This window comes from Ascaphus truei, chromosome 15 (assembly GCF_040206685.1).
Source record: "Ascaphus truei isolate aAscTru1 chromosome 15, aAscTru1.hap1, whole genome shotgun sequence".
NCBI lineage: Eukaryota > Metazoa > Chordata > Amphibia > Anura > Ascaphidae > Ascaphus > Ascaphus truei.
Window position 1 is genome coordinate 13,975,047 of NC_134497.1, and position 18,155 is coordinate 13,993,201.

Genomic DNA, 18,155 nt, shown 5'->3' on the forward strand with positions numbered 1-18,155 from the left:
TATCTCTTTGCATGATGCTAATTAGATTAATACGTGTGTCATTGTACGGTCACCTGTATTCCAATATCAGTGCTAATATTATTATTTATTATTAACTATTAATAATAATAATTATTATTATTATTATTGCTAGACATATTGCTCCTGTCCGTCTCCCCAGCTCCCAGGAGCTGTAACAATGTGTCACACAAGTAACGTTCTTGCAACATTTGTCATTTTAACCACTGAATGAAATAACAATAAAATTAAAAAAGATTATCTTCCCTGACCGGGAATCGAACCCGGGCCGCGGCGGTGAGAGCGCCGAATCCTAACCACTAGACTACCAGGGAAGTGTTAAGCACTGATTGGAATTTGTTTTGCTAAGAGCAGTCTCGCTTTCAGCCAGGTGATGACATCATCAGAGTCCCCTATCTGCAGAACCCACTGGTATCACAGGCAGACCTGCAGACATTGTCCCTTGTGGACTATCATGTTCCTTCCTGCGCAGGTGTGAGTCACTCAACCGACATCCAGTCAGCGCTACGGGTCATATGTAGACGCATACTTCGCCTTAAATCATAACCAATTCTTTATTTCCCATTTCCGTAAGATAGACTGTTCTTTCCCATTTGGATTCTGATACTGAGAAATGCATAGCCATAGACATTATCCCACTGCGTGGGGAACTGGACCCAAGCAGCTCATGGCTGCAAAATCAAGTTACAATATTGCGCTTCTTAGGCTGAGTCCCCGCTGGCGCTGAGCAGGCGGCGTGGTTACTTGTGTGTGTGTGTGTATATATATATATATATATACACACACACACACACACACACGCACACACACACGCACACACGCACACACTCACGGCGCTTTTGTAATTAAAATGTTTATACTTTCCAGCTTGCTCAAATAGCCTGCATTTCCACCTCCCCCCCACCCCCCACAAGTTGCAGGACACCCAGCGCTCATGCTCTAAGCATGAGCGCGCTCAGCGCCAGCGGGGACTCGGCCTTAGGCTGGGGCCATGATACTGCAGACCGTGCAGAGGGGTCCACATGCTGAGCGAACAGACTGCCGTAAGGTTAAACTGATTTCTCAGCGCGAGACAGATCACGTGAGCGGTTCGACCAATGAGGGCGAACCAGCTCCGTGACATCACTGGCACGCCCACGGACGGCACGCGTACCATGGCCAAAAACGCACCCGCTTCAAGCGGGTGACGTCACGGCCGCGTGCGCCTCCGCACGCGCGAAGGCACTATGGACCTAGCCGTACTCATTTGAGGCTTCAATCCCAGCTTGGTGATATGTAAAGCAGCAGTTCAGGTGGCATTTCTTGCCTTTGTTTCTTATAGGTATAAAGCAGGGGGTCTCTAGTGCCGAACTGCATTCATTTCAGCTACGGGGATCCCCTGCGTGAAGAGATCCCTTCGTAGGGGATGACAGTATTTCGATGGTTAAATGTCCTCGTCACGCAGGCCAATAGGAAGCCGCAAGGGATGGCATCACACCTTCCTATTGGCCCACAAGATACGGGACATTTAAAGCCGCCATTATATTAGCCACACAGTCCCATCAGAACTGCTGCATGAAGGCGATATAAGCACACACCCCCAACAGAGGGATCTCAGGAAGCAAGGGGTCCCGGAGCTGCAATTAACACAGTTCTGTTGACTCCGTTTCAAACCTTTAACACCTCCCTCCCCATATGCTCATCTTTATTCTGAAAGCCAGGACAGACACGCAGACACTGTTTCTCCTATTAAATGCTTTATTGACCAAGTCCCGTGTCCACCAGCAACGTGTGGGTGTGAGTCACAGCAAGTCCTGCGCTCTGGTCCCCTACTCGGCACGGGATCACAAATACAGCGTATACAAACACAGAAACTTTAATGGATACTATTTATGAGAACATTCTGCAGCCCTGCATTAATAGGATGGGATACACGTCACCCCCGTGATGGTAAAACAACTCTGAAGATATGTCCCAAGTTCCTTGGATAGGGACCCTGGCACAGCCCCACCCCTGCCCAAGAGGCACCTTTGGGTGCGCTAAAGGCATCACATTCCAGTAGACACATCAGGGACCTGCAGCTTCTAGAGACGCCTGCCAGCTTTGGATATAAGTTGCACAGTGATAGAAGAGATTAAGAACACATAGCGATGTGGTTTGTAGGACGACGCTGGACAAACTAGATGAATGGTCATGGAACATAGATCCATCACAGCAGGACTGTTATAGGTTCCTTATTTCTAAAGGTCACGTTTTCTTTAACCCCTCCACTGCCAGAGAAGACTGCAACACTCTTTAGGATGCAGAGGTTCCCTATGTATCGTCGGCACGCTCCACATCTTCAGCTTTTGACTGTGTTACCCCCCCCCCCCCCCCGCTTACAGACAACCCACAACTAACCATCTCACGTTCTTCCTACAGTATAGGTTGAAACTGCCCACTCATTCTCTGTCCTGCTTTTCGTGCAAACCAGGAATGGCCAACTGCAGTCCTCAAGGGCCACCGTAAGTTTTTTTCAGGATACCCCTGCTTCAGCACAGGGGTCTCAATCTGAGACACGTGTGCTGAAGCAGGGACATCCTTCAAACCAGACCTGAGGAGGGGGACCATTGAGGACTGAAGTTGGCCAATTCTATTGTAAACGGACGAGGTGAGGCTGTGTGCGCGTGAGGCTGTGTGCGCTCATGCACGACCACAAAAACCCATGGGCAAAGCCGCCTTCAACACGACCAGCCGAAAAAGCTTATATGTTTATTATATTTAAATATATTATATGTATATATTTGACCTTTCTCTGCAGTTTGAGCACTTGCGTTACAGACCGCCCTGGCAGCCAAGGGGTAAATATGCAGCAATTTCAGTATTACAAAGAGAAGACATCTCGGATAGTCATTAGAAAACGTAGGATTAATGCACCGTGCCGAAGCAGGCCTGTTTTTCCTGCAAGGACACCCCAAAACATCCTTTGGGGTGAGCAGCGTCTGTGAGCATGAAACCACAGTACAAAAAAAATCGGCTGAAACGTAATAAATCAAAAGCTCAAGACAGAATATACATTTACTAACTAGCATTAGAGAGTAAAACGGACCGTAATTAAAAGCTCGGCTCTGTCAAGAGAGTTTGCTCAATATTTGCCTTCTTTCCTTCGGTTAATATTGAAAGTATTATATAGTGTTTAATATGCACAAGAACAAAACAAATATATGTTACTTTAGAGCAGGAGCAGCCAACTCCAGTGCTCAAGGGCCATCAACAGGTCAGGTTTTCAGGATATCCATGCTTCAGCACAGGTGGTTCAATCATTGACAGCCACCTGTGCTGAGGCAGGGATATCCTTTAAACCTGACCTGTTGGCGGCCCTTGGGGACTGGAGTTGGCCACCGCTGCTTTAGCGGGTTAGGCTAAAGCCCAGCGTTGGTGAGGGGGAATATGGCAAGAGCAGGGGGTCCCCCACCTGCATGTCAGGACAGTTTGCCTTACATCCCCAGGTGAGGAACTACCGGGGCGTGATCTCCCCACATTCAAAAATAAGAGCGCGCTACCGTTGCATTTTAATGGAGAACGGAGCGTTCAGGAATTCTTAGCACAACATGCCGGAGGAGACCCTGCCCGTTACCCCCCGTGCAAGGCCAACAGTATTGTCATCACCACGCGGACACACATCACCACACCTTTGCCAGGGCTGCCGTGTTCGCCGTGGGCAGCGCCAGGCAGGGAGGAAGCAGCGTGACTGGGGTGTGCGGTGTGGGTCCCGGTACTGAGTTTGGGAATTAGCCGAGACTCCCAGTAATGGCCCAGGTGAGGTATTTGAGGCGACCTTTTCCGGAGCCGCCGCAACGTCACGCGGTTTCCTGCTCGCGTCTTCGTTGCGGGGGGAAAACACACCGCCGCCGAGTGGCCCCCTCCCCCCCTGCGAGAGGAATTTACAGAGCAACACGTTGCGAAAACCAGCAGGCAGGGAAGGGGTTAACCTTCTTACACGTGAGCAGCAGAGCCTGCAGAACCTTCCAGCACGGCATGGGTTAAAGACGCAACATTAACCCTATCCCAGCTGGAGCGTACCCAGGCTCAGAGCAGGACACCGCAGCTGTGACGCCGATACATCGAGACAATGACAGCCTGTCTTATAAAGGAGTGTGACAAGGGACCGCGTGGCAGACAGGGATGGGGTTAGTGTCATCATCATGATCATCATCATCATCTTCTTCTTGCCAGCCGCCATCTTTAAGTTGCGGGCGGTACGGGAAAGGGAGGGGGGTAAGGAGGGGCAACAGGGGAGATTTAGGGTGGGGGCGGAGGGGGGGGGGGGTGCAGCAAAGCGCGGCCTAGAAGGGAGAGGCGTCGTGTGGGGCGTTGTCCGGAGAGTGTAGAGACTCGCTGCCGTTTTCTCTGCCGCCAGATACCTTGGTCTAGAGACAAAAGGGAACACGTGAGAGCGGGTCAGGGCAGAGAGGCCGAGTTACAGGTGTGAGCGGCGTACAGGTGAGAGCAGGTCAGGGCAGAGAGGCCGTGTTACAGGTGTGAGCGGCGTACAGGTGAGAGCCACTAGAGCGCGGCGCAATTTATATAGCGCCAACTGTGCGCACGTCGCTTTACACATTAAATAGACACGTACAAATAGGACTTCATTCAGGGGAATCTACTATATATGTTGGAAAGCAGCGTGTCCGTTTGGTCTTGGACACCTCTAAGGGCTGTAATATACAGGATGCGAACGCGCGTGCATGTGCCGCATGCTTTTCCTGTATATAGTGCCGGGAGCTGCAGGTAATGTATGTGTGTATGTGTATGTGTGTGTGTGTGTGTGTGTGTGTGTATGTGTATGTGTATGTGTATGTGTATGTGTGTGTGTGTGTGTGTGTGGTGTGTGGTGTGTGGTGTGTGTATGTGTGTGTATGTGTGTGTGTATGTGCGAGTGCGTAGATGTGCGAGTGCGTAGATGTGCGAGTGCGTAGATGTGCGAGTGCGTAGATGTGCGAGTGCGTAGATGTGCGAGTGCGTAGATGTGCGAGTGCGTAGATGTGCGAGTGCGTAGATGTGCGAGTGCGTAGATGTGCGAGTGCGTAGATGTGCGAGTGCGTAGATGTGCGAGTGCGTAGATGTGCGAGTGCGTAGATGTGCGAGTGCGTAGATGTGCGAGTGCGTAGATGTGCGAGTGCGTAGATGTGCGAGTGCGTAGATGTGCGAGTGCGTAGATGTGCGAGTGCGTAGATGTGCGAGTGCGTAGATGTGCGAGTGCGTAGATGTGCGAGTGCGTAGATGTGCGAGTGCGTAGATGTGCGAGTGCGTAGATGTGCGAGTGCGTAGATGTGCGAGTGCGTAGATGTGTGTGAGTGAAAGTAAGTCCTAGATAAGATTTTTTTTAAAGAAAAAAAACTTTAATAAATATATATTTTTTTTACTTCTGCAATTATTTACACACGCACACACATCCATACAAACACACATCCACGCATACACATCCACGCATACACACACACACACACACACACACACACACACACACACACACACACACACACACACACACACACACACACACACACACACACACACACACACACACACACACACACTATAGAACGTGCCTTAGGACAGAGGTCTGCAAACTTTCAACGAAGAGCCATTTTATATATATAAAAAAAAAATATTTCTCCAAAATTTTCCAAGAGCCGCAACAGATGCAGGAGCATGGAAGCGTGCTGGCGCATGGAAGCGTGCTGGCCATGGAAGCGTGCTGGCGCATGGAAGCGTGCTGGCGCATGGAAGCGTGCTGGCGCATGGAAGCGTGCTGGCGCATGGAAGCGTGCTGGCGCATGGAAGCGTGCTGGCGCATGGAAGCGTGCTGGCGCATGGAAGCGTGCTGGCGCATGGAAGCGTGCTGGCGCATGGAAGCGTGCTGGCGCATGGAAGCGCGCTGGCGCATGGAAGCGTGCTGGTGCATGGAAGCGTGCTGGCGCATGGCTGTGAGGGTGACTAAACCTACAGAGGGTTAGTGCCGTTGCGGTTTATAGAACGACATGACACGGTGACTTATTGCATTCGGGGATGTTGTCGGTAATGAAAGGAGTTCCTCCTGACGACAGGAGAGGAAAAGGAGCGCATAAGGTAGAGACGACACGTCGGGCCCTGTGTCGTCTTCCGCTTACCTTCATACTCCCCATACGATCTTCAAAGGACTTGAAGGTCGTCGAGTTCCTAAGAGGACAGAGGAGGGCAGTGGTAAGGGAGGCGGTGTCGTGATCATTATGTAGCCCAGGGGTGGGCCAACTACAGCCCTCAAGGGCCACCAACAGGTCAGGTTTTCAGCATAAACAAAGACTGAGCCACCGATGCTGACACAGGGATCGATTGAGCTACCTGTGCTGAAGCAGGGATATCCTGCGAACCTGACCTGTTGGTGGCCCTTGAGGACTGGAGTTGCCCGCCCCTGATGTAGTCTGTACCCTTCTTCAACACCCAACCAGCAGGACCGATGATCATTCTATTAATCCGCCTGCATTTAACCCCCTCGGCTCTCAGCCGACATGCCCTGCAGGAGTTGGGTTACCAGCCAGCCGGCTCCCGGTTTGGAAGGAGAGAAGGTGATGAGGGCAACACAAACCGTGCAGTGTCACCCCCAGCAGAAACCCTTATAAAACAAGGGGGTCTCGGGGAACAGGGAACCAACACAGCTTTGTGTCTCTCTCTCTCTAGCCCCACTTTACACCCCCCCACCCCAGACACAGCACGGCGACCGTAGTGAAGCTATACATTACCTCATGGCCGGCATGCTTATCGAGTGGCGGATGGAGTAGCTGCTACTCGGAAAGCGTGGGGGAGCAGAGAGTCAGAGTTAGCAAACGCCCAACCGCAAAGCAATTCCCAACAGCAACACAGAGCAGAGACCAAGCAGCCGCAATCTCTCTCCGTGCGGGAGCTTCGTGCCCAACAGGAAAGGGCAGGGGCAGCCAACTCCAGCGCTCAAGGGCCACCAACAGGTCAGGTTTTAAGGACAGCCCTGCTTATAGGCAGGGATATCCCCAATACCTGGCCTGTTGGTGGCCCTTGAGGGCGGGAGTTGGCCGCCCCTGGTGCAGATGGATGGGAGACTGCTCCAGTGATCGGCTGGTTACATGCACGCTGGCGCTGTTGTACTGTGGGAGCAGGTTGCTTATCAATGTTGCGTTTATAACGCAGTATTTATGGCGGGCGAGCTTTTTGGAAGCTCAGTACATCTCAACCAGGGGCGGCCAACCCCAGTCCTCAAGGACCCACCAACAGGTCAGGTTTTCGGGGTATCCCAGCTTCAGCACAGGTGGCTCAGTCAGAATGAGCCGCCTGTGCTGAAGCAGGGATATCCAGAATACCTGGCCTGCGTGTGGCCTCTGAGGACTGGAGTTGGCCGCCCCTGATCTAAAGACAGCCCCCTGCAAAGGAAGGATAACCCCTGCTCATGAAACAGCGATGTGTGCGAGGTACGATGCACAATACTGGGCTTTGATTTCTAAGGAGATATTTATTAAATGGAAGTGCTGGGTGATTTCACAACACTTTGTGTGAGACACACACACATTATATCGGCTGCTTGGTGCCTGCGACAGATTGCACAATCACACGGAGAAACAGGTCAGCAGACACGCTGCACAACGCAACACTGAACAGGACAGGGTATCGGAGGTTCACAGACGGTCATCCCGTACGCACATGATTAGGCAGAGAGGGGCAGAGCAGGGAGCAGAGAGAGGGGCAGAGCAGGGAGCAGCGAGAGGGAGCAGAGCAGGGGGCAGCGAGAGGAGCAGAGAGAGGGGGCAGCGAGAGGAGCAGAGAGAGGGGGCAGCGAGAGGGGGCGAGCAGGGGGCAGAGAGAGGGGGCAGAGCAGGGAGCAGCGAGAGGGGGCGAGCAGGGGCAGAGAGAGGGGCAGAGCAGGGAGCATCGAGAGGGGGCGAGCAGGGGGCAGAGAGAGGGGGAAGAGAGAGGGGGAAGAGAGAGGGAGCAGAGAGAGGGGGAAGAGAGAGGGGGAAGAGAGAGGGGGAAGAGAGAGGGGGAAGAGAGAGGGGGAAGAGAGAGGGGGAAGAGAGAGGGGGAAGAGAGAGGGAGCAGAGAGAGGGGAAGAGCAGGGGGCAGAGAGAGGGAGCAGAGAGAGGGGGCAGAGAGAGGGGGCAGAGAGAGGGGGCAGAGAGAGGGGGCAGAGAGAGGGGGCAGAGAGAGGGGCAGAGAGAGGAGGCAGAGAGAGGAGGCAGAGAGAGGGGGCAGAGAAAGGGGCAGAGCAGGGAGCAGCGAGAGGGAGCAGCGAGAGGGGGAAGAGAGAGGGGGAAGAGAGAGGGGGCAGAGAGAGGGGGCAGAGAGAGGGGGCAGAGAGAGGGGGCAGAGCAGGGAGCAGAGCACAGGTCTGGCACTATCTTACAGAGCTAAATAACCCAGCACTAACATCTTCCCAATGCTACAGGGACCCCAGAGACTCACTATATACTGGTCTACATTTATTCTAGCATCAAATGTAATGTATATTTATTTACATGTGAGTGAGTGTGTGAATGTGTGTACACACAATTTAGAAATATATACAGTATATATATATATGAGAAAACTATTCTTTATTACATTTTAAAATCCCAACCCAAAAATGAATAGATTGCACAAGTAATACGGTTCTGGTACAAATATCCCACTTGCTGCTGTTTGGCCAGAAAATCACAGTACTGAAACCAAGTCACAGGTTTAACAGGAAGTAGATACCATGTGCCTGCACTCATATGACATCCTTCCCATCTGTGAGGTCAGAGCGGACTCCAGGGGTGGGCTCTAACACTTTGCTTGCCTGCATGGCAGTGTACATCAGTATTGGGCAGACTGTGACTACAGGAGGGAAGGAAGGAGGGGAGAAGAAGGGGGGGAGAAAGAGGAGAGGGGGGGGAAAGAGGAGAGGGGGGGGGGAAAGAGGAGGAGAGGGGGGGGGAAAGAGGAGGAGAGGGGGGGGGAAAGAGGAGGAGAGGGGGGGGAAAGAGGAGGAGAGGGGGGGGGAAGAGGAGGAGAGGGGGGGGGGGAAGAGGAGGAGAGGGGGGGGGGGAAGAGAAGGAGGAGGGGGGGAAAGAGAAGGAGGAGGGGGGAGAGAGAAGAGAAGGAGGGGGGTGAGAGAAGAGAAGGAGGGGGGGTGAGAGAGAAGAGAAGGGGGGGGAGAGAGAAGAGAAGGGGGGGAGAGAGAAGAGAAGGGGGGAGAGAGAAGAGAAGGGGGGGAGAGAGAAGAGAAGGAGGGGGAGAGAGAAGAGAAGGGGGGGAGAGAGAAGAGAAGGGAGAGAGAAGAGAAGGGAGAGAGAAGAGAAGGGAGAGAGAAGAGAAGGGGGGGAGAGAGAAGAGAAGGGCGGGGAGAGAGAAGAGAAGGGCGGGGAGAGAGAAGAGAAGGGGGGGGAGAGGAAGGAAGAGGAGCCTCTTACCTAAAAGACTGAGAGAAAGGGAGAGCCCTGCGAGGGAGGAAAGCAGGCATCAGAACAGCACCCAGCGTGACCCCCCACATCAGGGGTCCCGGCTGACCCTTAATGTGTAGCCGCCTCCGCATGCAGCAGCCTCAGAGTCAAACACAGCATTACTGAGAAGACCAACACACATCACTCCGTGCACTTAACCTCCAGCCACACACGGGGGGGGGGGGTCACCGCTGACCACCGCCGGGTACACGGGAACCAGACCTGACACCTTGCTCCAGATTAACCCCGTCCCTGCCAACGTACTGGCAGAGAAAGGGTTAGCAGACTCTTTAGCCAGCGCCGTGCTGTTATTATGGATGGCAGAAACAGGACAGGCCTCAAACTAACACACGGAAGGAGACTCTGGGGACAGAAATCAGGCGCGTAGATGTCACCGCACTCTTTAAAGGGGACATCCCTGCCAGGACCGCGCCCGTTTAATTAGGTTACATGCCGCGGACTTTTAAAAAGAAAGTGTTTACTTCATTTTAAAGTTCGAAATAAATGATTTGGAAACAACAACTTTTAGGCGTTTTACACAATCTTCATCGAATGTCATTTTGTGATCGGCTCTCAAATCTACACGGGAAACGGTAATCTTTGCTACAAGTCATTTTCTGCGTAATTATGACGCGGCGAAGAATGAAACAGAAGTAACTGATCTCTTTGCCTTCAGTTTTCCCGTAGAAATGCAAAAAAACCAAGTTATTTTTCACACGATATGTGTGAGTTACTTTGCTGGGGATTAAATCTTTCTAAGGAAGCAGCTTACACTAATCGACTTTTCGTTTAGTCGCCCGCTCTGCTGAACGGCCCTATAAATAAAATCGCCGTTCCCTTTTATTCTGGAGTCGGGGGGAGGGGGAGGCAGACTTGGATGAAGGGAGCGAGCCGCAGAAACCCCGCAGTGGTCAGCAATCGTAACCCCCCCCCTTCAGGATTCTTACCCGCCGACTGCCGCCAAGTAAGGACTGTGTGTGCGCAGCGGGAAGAGCAGACAGCCAAGTGAGCAACACGCGTGTTAGTTACATGCAGAGCGGAGGCGGGCAGCGTCTGCGCGAGGAGGGGGCGCGAGGGGGCGACAATAACCCCATCGCTGCCAGAGAGCTGGCTGGAACACATTGTGCTTCAGGTTATAGTGGAAGTGCCTTCAAAAATAAAAATAGGGGTACTGTCCCTAATTTTCTTTTTTTAATAGACATTATTAAACATTGTGGGCCATATTTTGGGGGAAAAGTCTGCAACATTTATACGGCAATTAAAAATAATAATAAATTCCCCTTTCCCGTAAAAATGAAGTGGCATTGTGAGTGGCCGTTGACGAGTATTGGTACTCGGAACCCTCAATTACCACTGGGAATAACACTTTGGAATATACTGCAGGCTTGTTGGGGGGGAGGGAGGGGAAGCAGAGAGGGGAAAAGCCTCTCCCCAAACAGGTTAAAACATTCTGTTCTTTGTGTCTAAAACTGCGAAGTTACATATTTTGTTGTTGGAAGTGGAAAAGCCACTTCCACCCTGCAGCTCTTGGCTGCAAAATAAAAGTGAAACGGCGAGTTCTAGAGTGCCCGCTGAGGAAGACTCGCCGTGGGGTAGAAACATTGGCAGGACATTAACTCTTCGAGGAGCAGAGGGGCCTGCAGGAGGAGGTCGTTGTAACCGGAGCAATAATTACAGAAACAAAACGCGGGGGCAGACGTGGTGATTTTTTGGCTGTAGGCATTTGCCCTGATGTCCCAATGTATCACATACTTCTGAATAATCCTATTGAGATCATAAGATACATTAATGAAGCATCTGCTCAATTGCTTTGACCCCAACACTGCCAGAGCAGGCCGCACTGCAATGTATCTAAAACAGGGCTGGCCAACTTCAGTCCTCAAGGGCCACCAACAGGTCAGGTTTCCAGGATATCCCTGCTTCAGCACAGGTAGCTCAGTCAACCTGAGCTGAAGCAGGGATATCATGAAGAGCGGATGGTGGCCCTTGAGGACTGCAGTTGGCCAGCCCTGTGCTAGAACATGCAAAGCGAGGTGCTGCCGCCTGCCTGGCAGGGAAGTGGGGAATGCGGGGGGTGATCACTATTACACATAGTTCAGGCACAGCACAGGTGACAAGACGTCCTACCTCATGTCCCCCAGTCTCCGAGAGATGGCAGTCCCCACGTTGGACAGAGCTGCGGAGGTTTTCTGCCCGGCCTGGGACAGCGTCTCCTGAGTCTTCTTGTAGCTGCGGAGACATATGGAGGCAGGTATATACACACACACACCGTACAGAGACAGAGGGAGGCAGGTATATACACACACACCGTACAGAGACAGAGGGAGGCAGGTATATACACACACCGTACAGAGACAGAGGGAGGCAGGTATATACACACACCGTGCAGAGACAGAGGGACGCAGGTATATACACACACCGTGCAGAGAGAGGGACGCAGGTATATACACACACCGTGCAGAGACAGAGGGAGGCAGGTATATACACACACCGTGCAGAGAGAGGGACGCAGGTATATACACACACCGTGCAGAGACAGAGGGAGGCAGGTATATACACACACCGTGCAGAGAGAGGGACGCAGGTATATACACACACACCGTACAGAGACAGAGGGAGGCAGGTATATACACAGCGCAGAGACAGAGGGAGGCAGGTATATACACACACACACCGTACAGAGACAGAGGGATGCAAGTATATACATACACACCATACAGAGACAGGGGCGCAGGTATATACACACACACCGTACAGAGACAGAGGGACGCAGGTATATACACACAGCGCAGAGACAGAGGGAGGCAGGTATATACACACACACACCGTACAGAGACAGAGGGATGCAAGTATATACATACACACCATACAGAGACAGGGGCGCAGGTATATACACACACCGTGCAGAGAGAGGGACACTGGTATATACACACACCATGCAGAGACAGAGGGACGCAGGTATATACACACACACCGTACAGAGACAGAGGGACGCAGGTATATACGCACAAAGCAGAGACAGAGGGACGCAGGTATATACACACACACCGTACAGAGACAGAGGGACGCAGGTATATACACACACACCGTACAGAGACAGAGGGACGCAGGTATATACACACACACACCGCATAGACAGAGGGACATTTTATTTACACACGTACGTATACACGTACACACACATACACAGGTTGCCCGCGGATAAAGCTGCTAGTAATAAACAAGATCTATTCGGCGCTCAGAGAATCAGGCACAGGCAGAGTGTTAGAGCAAAGCCGACTCAGAGAGGTACCGGGCAGCGGAGTCAGCTCAGGAGAGGCCCCTGTGTGCGCCACTCGCATAAGCATCCTACCACACTGTGTACAATACACACACCTCGATCACTCTCCCTTTCTCGCACACAAATCACAGATACAGCATCCTCCACTTCACACACCCCTGTCAGATATACACCCATTTGGCAAACACAAGACACAGAAAAACATCTCTCACACACACATTTATATTCTCAAACGCACACACACTCACACGCCCGTATCATACACCCCCCCCCCCACATCCTAAGCGCACACCCCCCCCCCCCCCCAGCTGGGAGCACAGGGGTGTGAAAGGGACTTACGCATCAGAATGGGTCACTTTCTCGTTCCACTCTCCAAGTTTCTCGGAGGTCTTTACGTAACTGGAAATAAAACGGAGGAGGTTTTTATGAGGTTTGTAGTTAGAAGGATAAGGCATTGATTATTAGTGGAGAGCCAAGCGTCGCGCGCACTGTAGTTGGAGGCAATGGCGGACGCGTCACCAGGCTGGTTTACCCTCATTGGCTAAACCACTCAAGCGACGCAAAAAAAAAAAAAAAAATGGTTTGTCCGCTCAAAATTCTGCCGCTTGGTCGCTCTTCATCGCACGCACTATGGACGGCCTGATGGAGCTGCTGCATTTTGTTTGCGCCGCGCACACTATAATCGCTGCATAAGAGACGACAGAGCACTCTATCCCCCACCCCAAAATCTGACCCCCGGCTCCTGCTCTCCTCATTGCGAATGTGAATCCTAGCACCCTGTTCTGCATCACTGTCCGCCACTAACGCTTTACTTTCATTACCCCATGGTGACCCAACTTCTATAGTGTCACACTGCATTCTCGCACTGAGCAGGAAAAAGGAAACACCCTAAATAATTTAGCAAATGTAAAGAGAAAGGAGTATAAATGTCATGTCGAGTTTCCTGTAAAAACAGCTTTGACATGATGATATAGAGCAGGGGTTTCCAAGCTTTTTGTTGTAAGGAAACCTATAATTATATTGTGAAATTCTACGGAACCCCAACACTCTCTAATAGCACGTCTGAGATCAGATGTATTGTAAGGAACCCCAACGCTCTCTAATAGCGCGTCTGAGATCAGATGTATTGTAAGGAACCCCAACCCTCTCTAATAGCGCGTCTGAGATCAGATGCATTGTAAGGAACTCCCAACCCTCTCTAATAGCGTGTCTGAGATCAGATGTATTGTAAGGAACCCCAACCCTCTCTAATAGCGCGTCTGAGATCAGATGCATTGTAAGGAACCCCAACCCTCTCTAATAGCGCGTCTGAAATCAGATGCATTGTAAGGAACCCCAACCCTCTCTAATAGCGCGTCCGACATCAGATGCATTGTAAGGAACCCCGACCCTCTCTAATAGCGCGTCTGACATCAGATGCATTGTAAGGTACCCCAACCTTCTCTAATAGCGCGTCTGAGATCAGATGCATTGTAAGGAACCCCAACCCTCTCTAATAGCATGTCTGAGATCAGATGCATTTTAAATTCTTCTGTATTTGCTACAATTTTCAAATGACCTGAAAATTATAGGGATCCCTTTGGGGATGCCCGGAGAACCCAAGGGCTCATAGGAACCCCGTTAAAAAACGCTGATATAGAAACGCCTAGAAAACAGCAGTTAAAATAAACCTCGCCTGCCTTTACATGTCACTGTTTCGATGTGGGTGAGGTGACCACCTCACACAATCAACATGCCAGCTTTGGGCATGGGGCCACACGTCAAACTAGGTCCTATATAATGGGGGTTTGTGTGTGACGGTGGGGGACCCCTAGCCCCCTGCCTCGTGGGTGTCCCCTTGCCCCCTGCCTCGCGCGCGCCACTCACGCGGTGGAACTCTGCACCTCCTGCAGGCTCTTGGACAGGTTGAGTTTGAGTTGGTTGAGGGGGGTCTGCCCCAGCTTCCTCTTAAGCTCGGTGGCGTGGCGCTCCTTGGCAGCGAGGACCTGACGTAGGGTGAGAATCTCCTCCTCCACCTGCAGCGCAGACACCCGGAGAGAAGAACCGAGCCCCAGAGAGATTACCCAGCTGCTCCGAGCCAGCCAACGTAAGAGCTCAGCGCCGCCTGCCACGTCCCACCCAACATACCCACCAATTCTAGGATGGCAGCAAGGGACCCCGTGCAAGACTGTCGCGCCAACGCGGGATACGAACAGCTCTACTAAACACACCGGGGATACTCCGCTAATACTCTACAGTGTAGAGTCTACAATCTGAGGCTTCCCATCTCCCGGGGATCTAAGCCGGAGTCTTGTAGAGACGGCCCGTCCGACTCTCACAGATATTCATCGGACACGGTATCAAATGCTGCTCACCATCATTGAAATGCCAGTCTTGGCCACATGATGGCACTAACATGTCACACAGACACATGCTGCAGATCACAGTACAAGCTTAAAAGGGGCAACCACGCCTAGCATAGGATCAAAGAGTAGTAATGGCAGTGACACGATTAAGGGATCAGTCCCTCCTAGGGGCAAAGTGTACTAATGGCAGTGACATGATTAAGGGGTCAGTCCCTCCTAGGGGCAAAGTGTACTAATGGCAGTGACATGAATAAGGGGTCAGACCCTCCTAGGGGCAAAGTGTACTAATGGCAGTGACATGGTTAAGGGGTCAGTCTCTCCTAGGGGCAAAGTGTACTAATGGCAGTGACATGATTAAGGGGGCAGTCTCTCCTAGGGGCAAAGAGTACTAATATCAGTGACATGATTAAGGGGTCAGACCCTCCTAGGGGCAAAGCGTACTAATGGCAGTGACATGGTTAAGGGGTCAGTCTCTCCTAGGGGCAAAGTGTACTAATGGCAGTGACATGATTAAGGGGTCAGTCTCTCCTAGGGGCAAAGTGTACTAATGGCAGTGACATGGTTAAGGGGTCAGTCTCTCTTAGGGGCAAAGTGTACTAATGGCAGTGACATGGTTAATGGGTCATTCCCTCCTAGGGGCAAAGTGTACTAATGGCAGTGACATGGTTAATGGGTCATTCCCTCCTAGGGGCAAAGTGTACTAATGGCAGTGACATGGTTAATGGGTCAGTCTCTCCTAGGGGCAAAGTGTACTAATGGCAGTGACATGGTTAATGGGTCATTCCCTCCTAGGGGCAAAGAGTACTAATGGCAGTGACATGGTTAATGGGTCTTGCCTTATTTACAGAACTCTGACACCTATAATTATTACTCAGTATAAACATGGCGAGCTGAGATTTGGGAAGTGGTTGAGTTCCTCTGGCTCCTCCCCTTATTTGATATTTGTGTCTTTGAAAGAGTTTGCGCAGGCAAACCCCCCCCCCCCCCCCCATCTCCCCTTATCCTTAATGGCTCTCAAAAAGGCCAGGGTGGGATAAGGAGAAAGAAAACATTTGATTGGCGAAACCTTCCCCGTTCAGTGGCCCCCCGGAAAAGGAGCCGCTCGAGTCTCTAGAGACACCAGAAAGCTAACCAGGCTGTTACATTGTTTACAAAAGGTTGTTGTCTTTAGGACAGCTGTGTGGGATTGCACCTTTAAAATATAATGTTTGGTTCAGAAGGTACTGGAAAGTCGTGGACCGTGGACCTCAGCCCCCTCCCCCCCCCCCCCCACGGGGCCCCTCCTGTATGATCAGATGGGCAGAGCGCTCACCTTGAACAGTTCGATCCGCAGCTCCTCGGCCTCGGCCTCTGTTAGCCCGTCTGGTAACACCGCTCCGGCAGCATTGGCCGGCACAGGAACACCTGCTGGGCCCACCGGTACGTCGGTCATTGTGTCCGTCAGCAAACCTTTGTAGGGAGAGTTAAGGTTGATGTCTGTCAGGGAGGAAAAGCAGAGTCAGAGGGAGGGGAGCGAGGGGGGGAGCACAGCCAGAGGGAGGGGAGCGAGGGGGGGGAGAACAGCCAGAGGGAGGGAAGCGAGGGGGGGAGCACAGCTAGAGGGAGGGAAGCGTGGGGGGGGGAGCACAGCCAGAGGGAGGGAAGCGTGAGGGGGGGGGGAGCACAGCCAGAGGGAGGGAAGCGTGGGGGAGGGGGAGCACAGCCAGAGGGAGGGAAGCGTGGGGGAGGGGAATCACAGCCAGAGGTAGGGAAGCGAGGGGGGGGGAGGGAAGCGAGGGGGGGGGGAAGCACAGCCGGGGGGAGGGAAGCGAGGGGGTTAAGCACAGCCAGAGGGAGGGAAGCGAGGGGGGGGGGAAGCACAACCAGAGGGAGGGAAGCGAGGGGGGGTCGGGAAGCACAACCAGAGGGAGGGAAGCGAGGGGGGAGGGAAGCACAGCCAGAGGGAGGGAAGCGAGGGGGGGAGCACAGCTAGAGGGAGGGAAGCGTGGGGGGGGGGGGAATCACAGCCAGAGGGAGGGAAGCGAGGGGGGGGGAGGGATGCGAGGAGGGGGGAGGGAAGCGAGGGGGGGGGGAAGCACAGCCAGAGGGAGGGAAGCGAGGGGGGGGGGAAGCACAGCCAGAGGGAGGGAAGCGAGGGGGGGAAGCACAGCCAGAGGGAGGGAAGCGAGGGGGGGGGGTGAGAGCACAGCCAGAGGGAGTGAAGTGAGGGGGGGGGGAGGGGGAGCACAGCCAGAAGGAGGGAAGCGAGGGGGGGGGAGCACAGTCAGAGGGAGAGAAGCGAGGGGGGGGGGAGCACAGCCAGAGGGAGGGGAGCGGGGGGGGCTTGCACAGCCAGAGGGAGGGGAGCACAGCCAGAAGGAGGGGAGCGAGGGCAGAAATAGCAGTCAGATGGAAAGTAGCGAGAGAAAGCACAATTAGAGGGGGGGGGGGCAGGAGAAGTGTGGGAGACAGAAAAGTGGAACAAAGAAGGGGATCCAGGGTGGAGGAGAGACTCAGCGGAGGCAGAATGCGTGAGAAACAGCAGAATCCGGGGGTCGTGGGGGGACAGTACAGTACCGACCATACAATCATTCATCAGTGAGACTGCACAACGTTTTTGGGGACAGGTCCCAGCACATTAAATCCAGCGCCCCCGCTTTAAAGATGCAATTAACTCTCTCATTGCTGGAAGGTACAGGGCAGGGACACCTGACAGGGAAGGAGTTCACTGAAGCGTAGTACGTGCGGAGAGGGGTCTCAATGTTTTCCATATCGCGGAATGCGTCACTGGTGCATCAAGTCCAACCTATGCTAATTTTAGACGACAGATACTTGACCCTATATCCGTACTTACAGTATATTGATCCAGAGGAAGCAAACACAAACCCCCCAGTGACACATCGTCTAATGATATCTCATAAGGGGAAAATTAATTCCTTCCTGACACCAAATATTGGCAATCAGATTACTCCCTGGATCAACATCCTTCCCATGTATACTTATTTGGTATATCCCTGTATACCTTTCCTTTCTAAAAAGATGTCCAACCTTTTTTTGAACACATCTATTGTATCTGCCATCCCAGTCTTCATGGGTAATGAATTCCACATT

At 52.5% G+C, this 18,155-nt stretch overlaps 1 protein-coding gene and 1 non-coding gene across 10 annotated transcripts in view; both read right to left on the bottom strand.

Annotated features, from left to right (window-relative positions):
• Positions 1-260: 260 nt before the first annotated feature.
• Positions 261-332, bottom strand: TRNAE-CUC (transfer RNA glutamic acid (anticodon CUC)). Its single transcript has one exon. It is a non-coding gene; the product is annotated as a tRNA-Glu (tRNA).
• A 2,402-nt stretch (positions 333-2,734) lies between these two features.
• The window catches only part of TPD52L2 (TPD52 like 2), a 50,732-nt gene continuing 35,311 nt past the window's right edge, over positions 2,735-18,155 (bottom strand). For 3 of the 9 annotated variants that reach the window (XM_075571679.1, XM_075571674.1, XM_075571678.1), the window contains exons 2-10: positions 16,378-16,514; positions 14,587-14,735; positions 13,060-13,119; positions 11,568-11,669; positions 10,388-10,411; positions 9,411-9,437; positions 6,756-6,797; positions 6,147-6,195; positions 2,735-4,406 (exon numbers count right to left, since the gene is read on the bottom strand). In XM_075571679.1, the coding sequence (XP_075427794.1) occupies positions 4,323-4,406; positions 6,147-6,195; positions 6,756-6,797; positions 9,411-9,437; positions 10,388-10,411; positions 11,568-11,669; positions 13,060-13,119; positions 14,587-14,735; positions 16,378-16,497 (657 nt within the window). In that variant the 5' untranslated portion in view covers positions 16,498-16,514 and the 3' untranslated portion in view covers positions 2,735-4,322. Of the gene's footprint in view, positions 4,407-6,146; positions 6,196-6,755; positions 6,798-9,410; positions 9,438-10,387; positions 10,412-11,567; positions 11,670-13,059; positions 13,120-14,586; positions 14,736-16,377; positions 16,542-18,155 lie in introns of all 9 variants that reach the window. The other 6 variants (XM_075571672.1, XM_075571677.1, XM_075571673.1 and 3 more) reach the window with 5 other exon arrangements.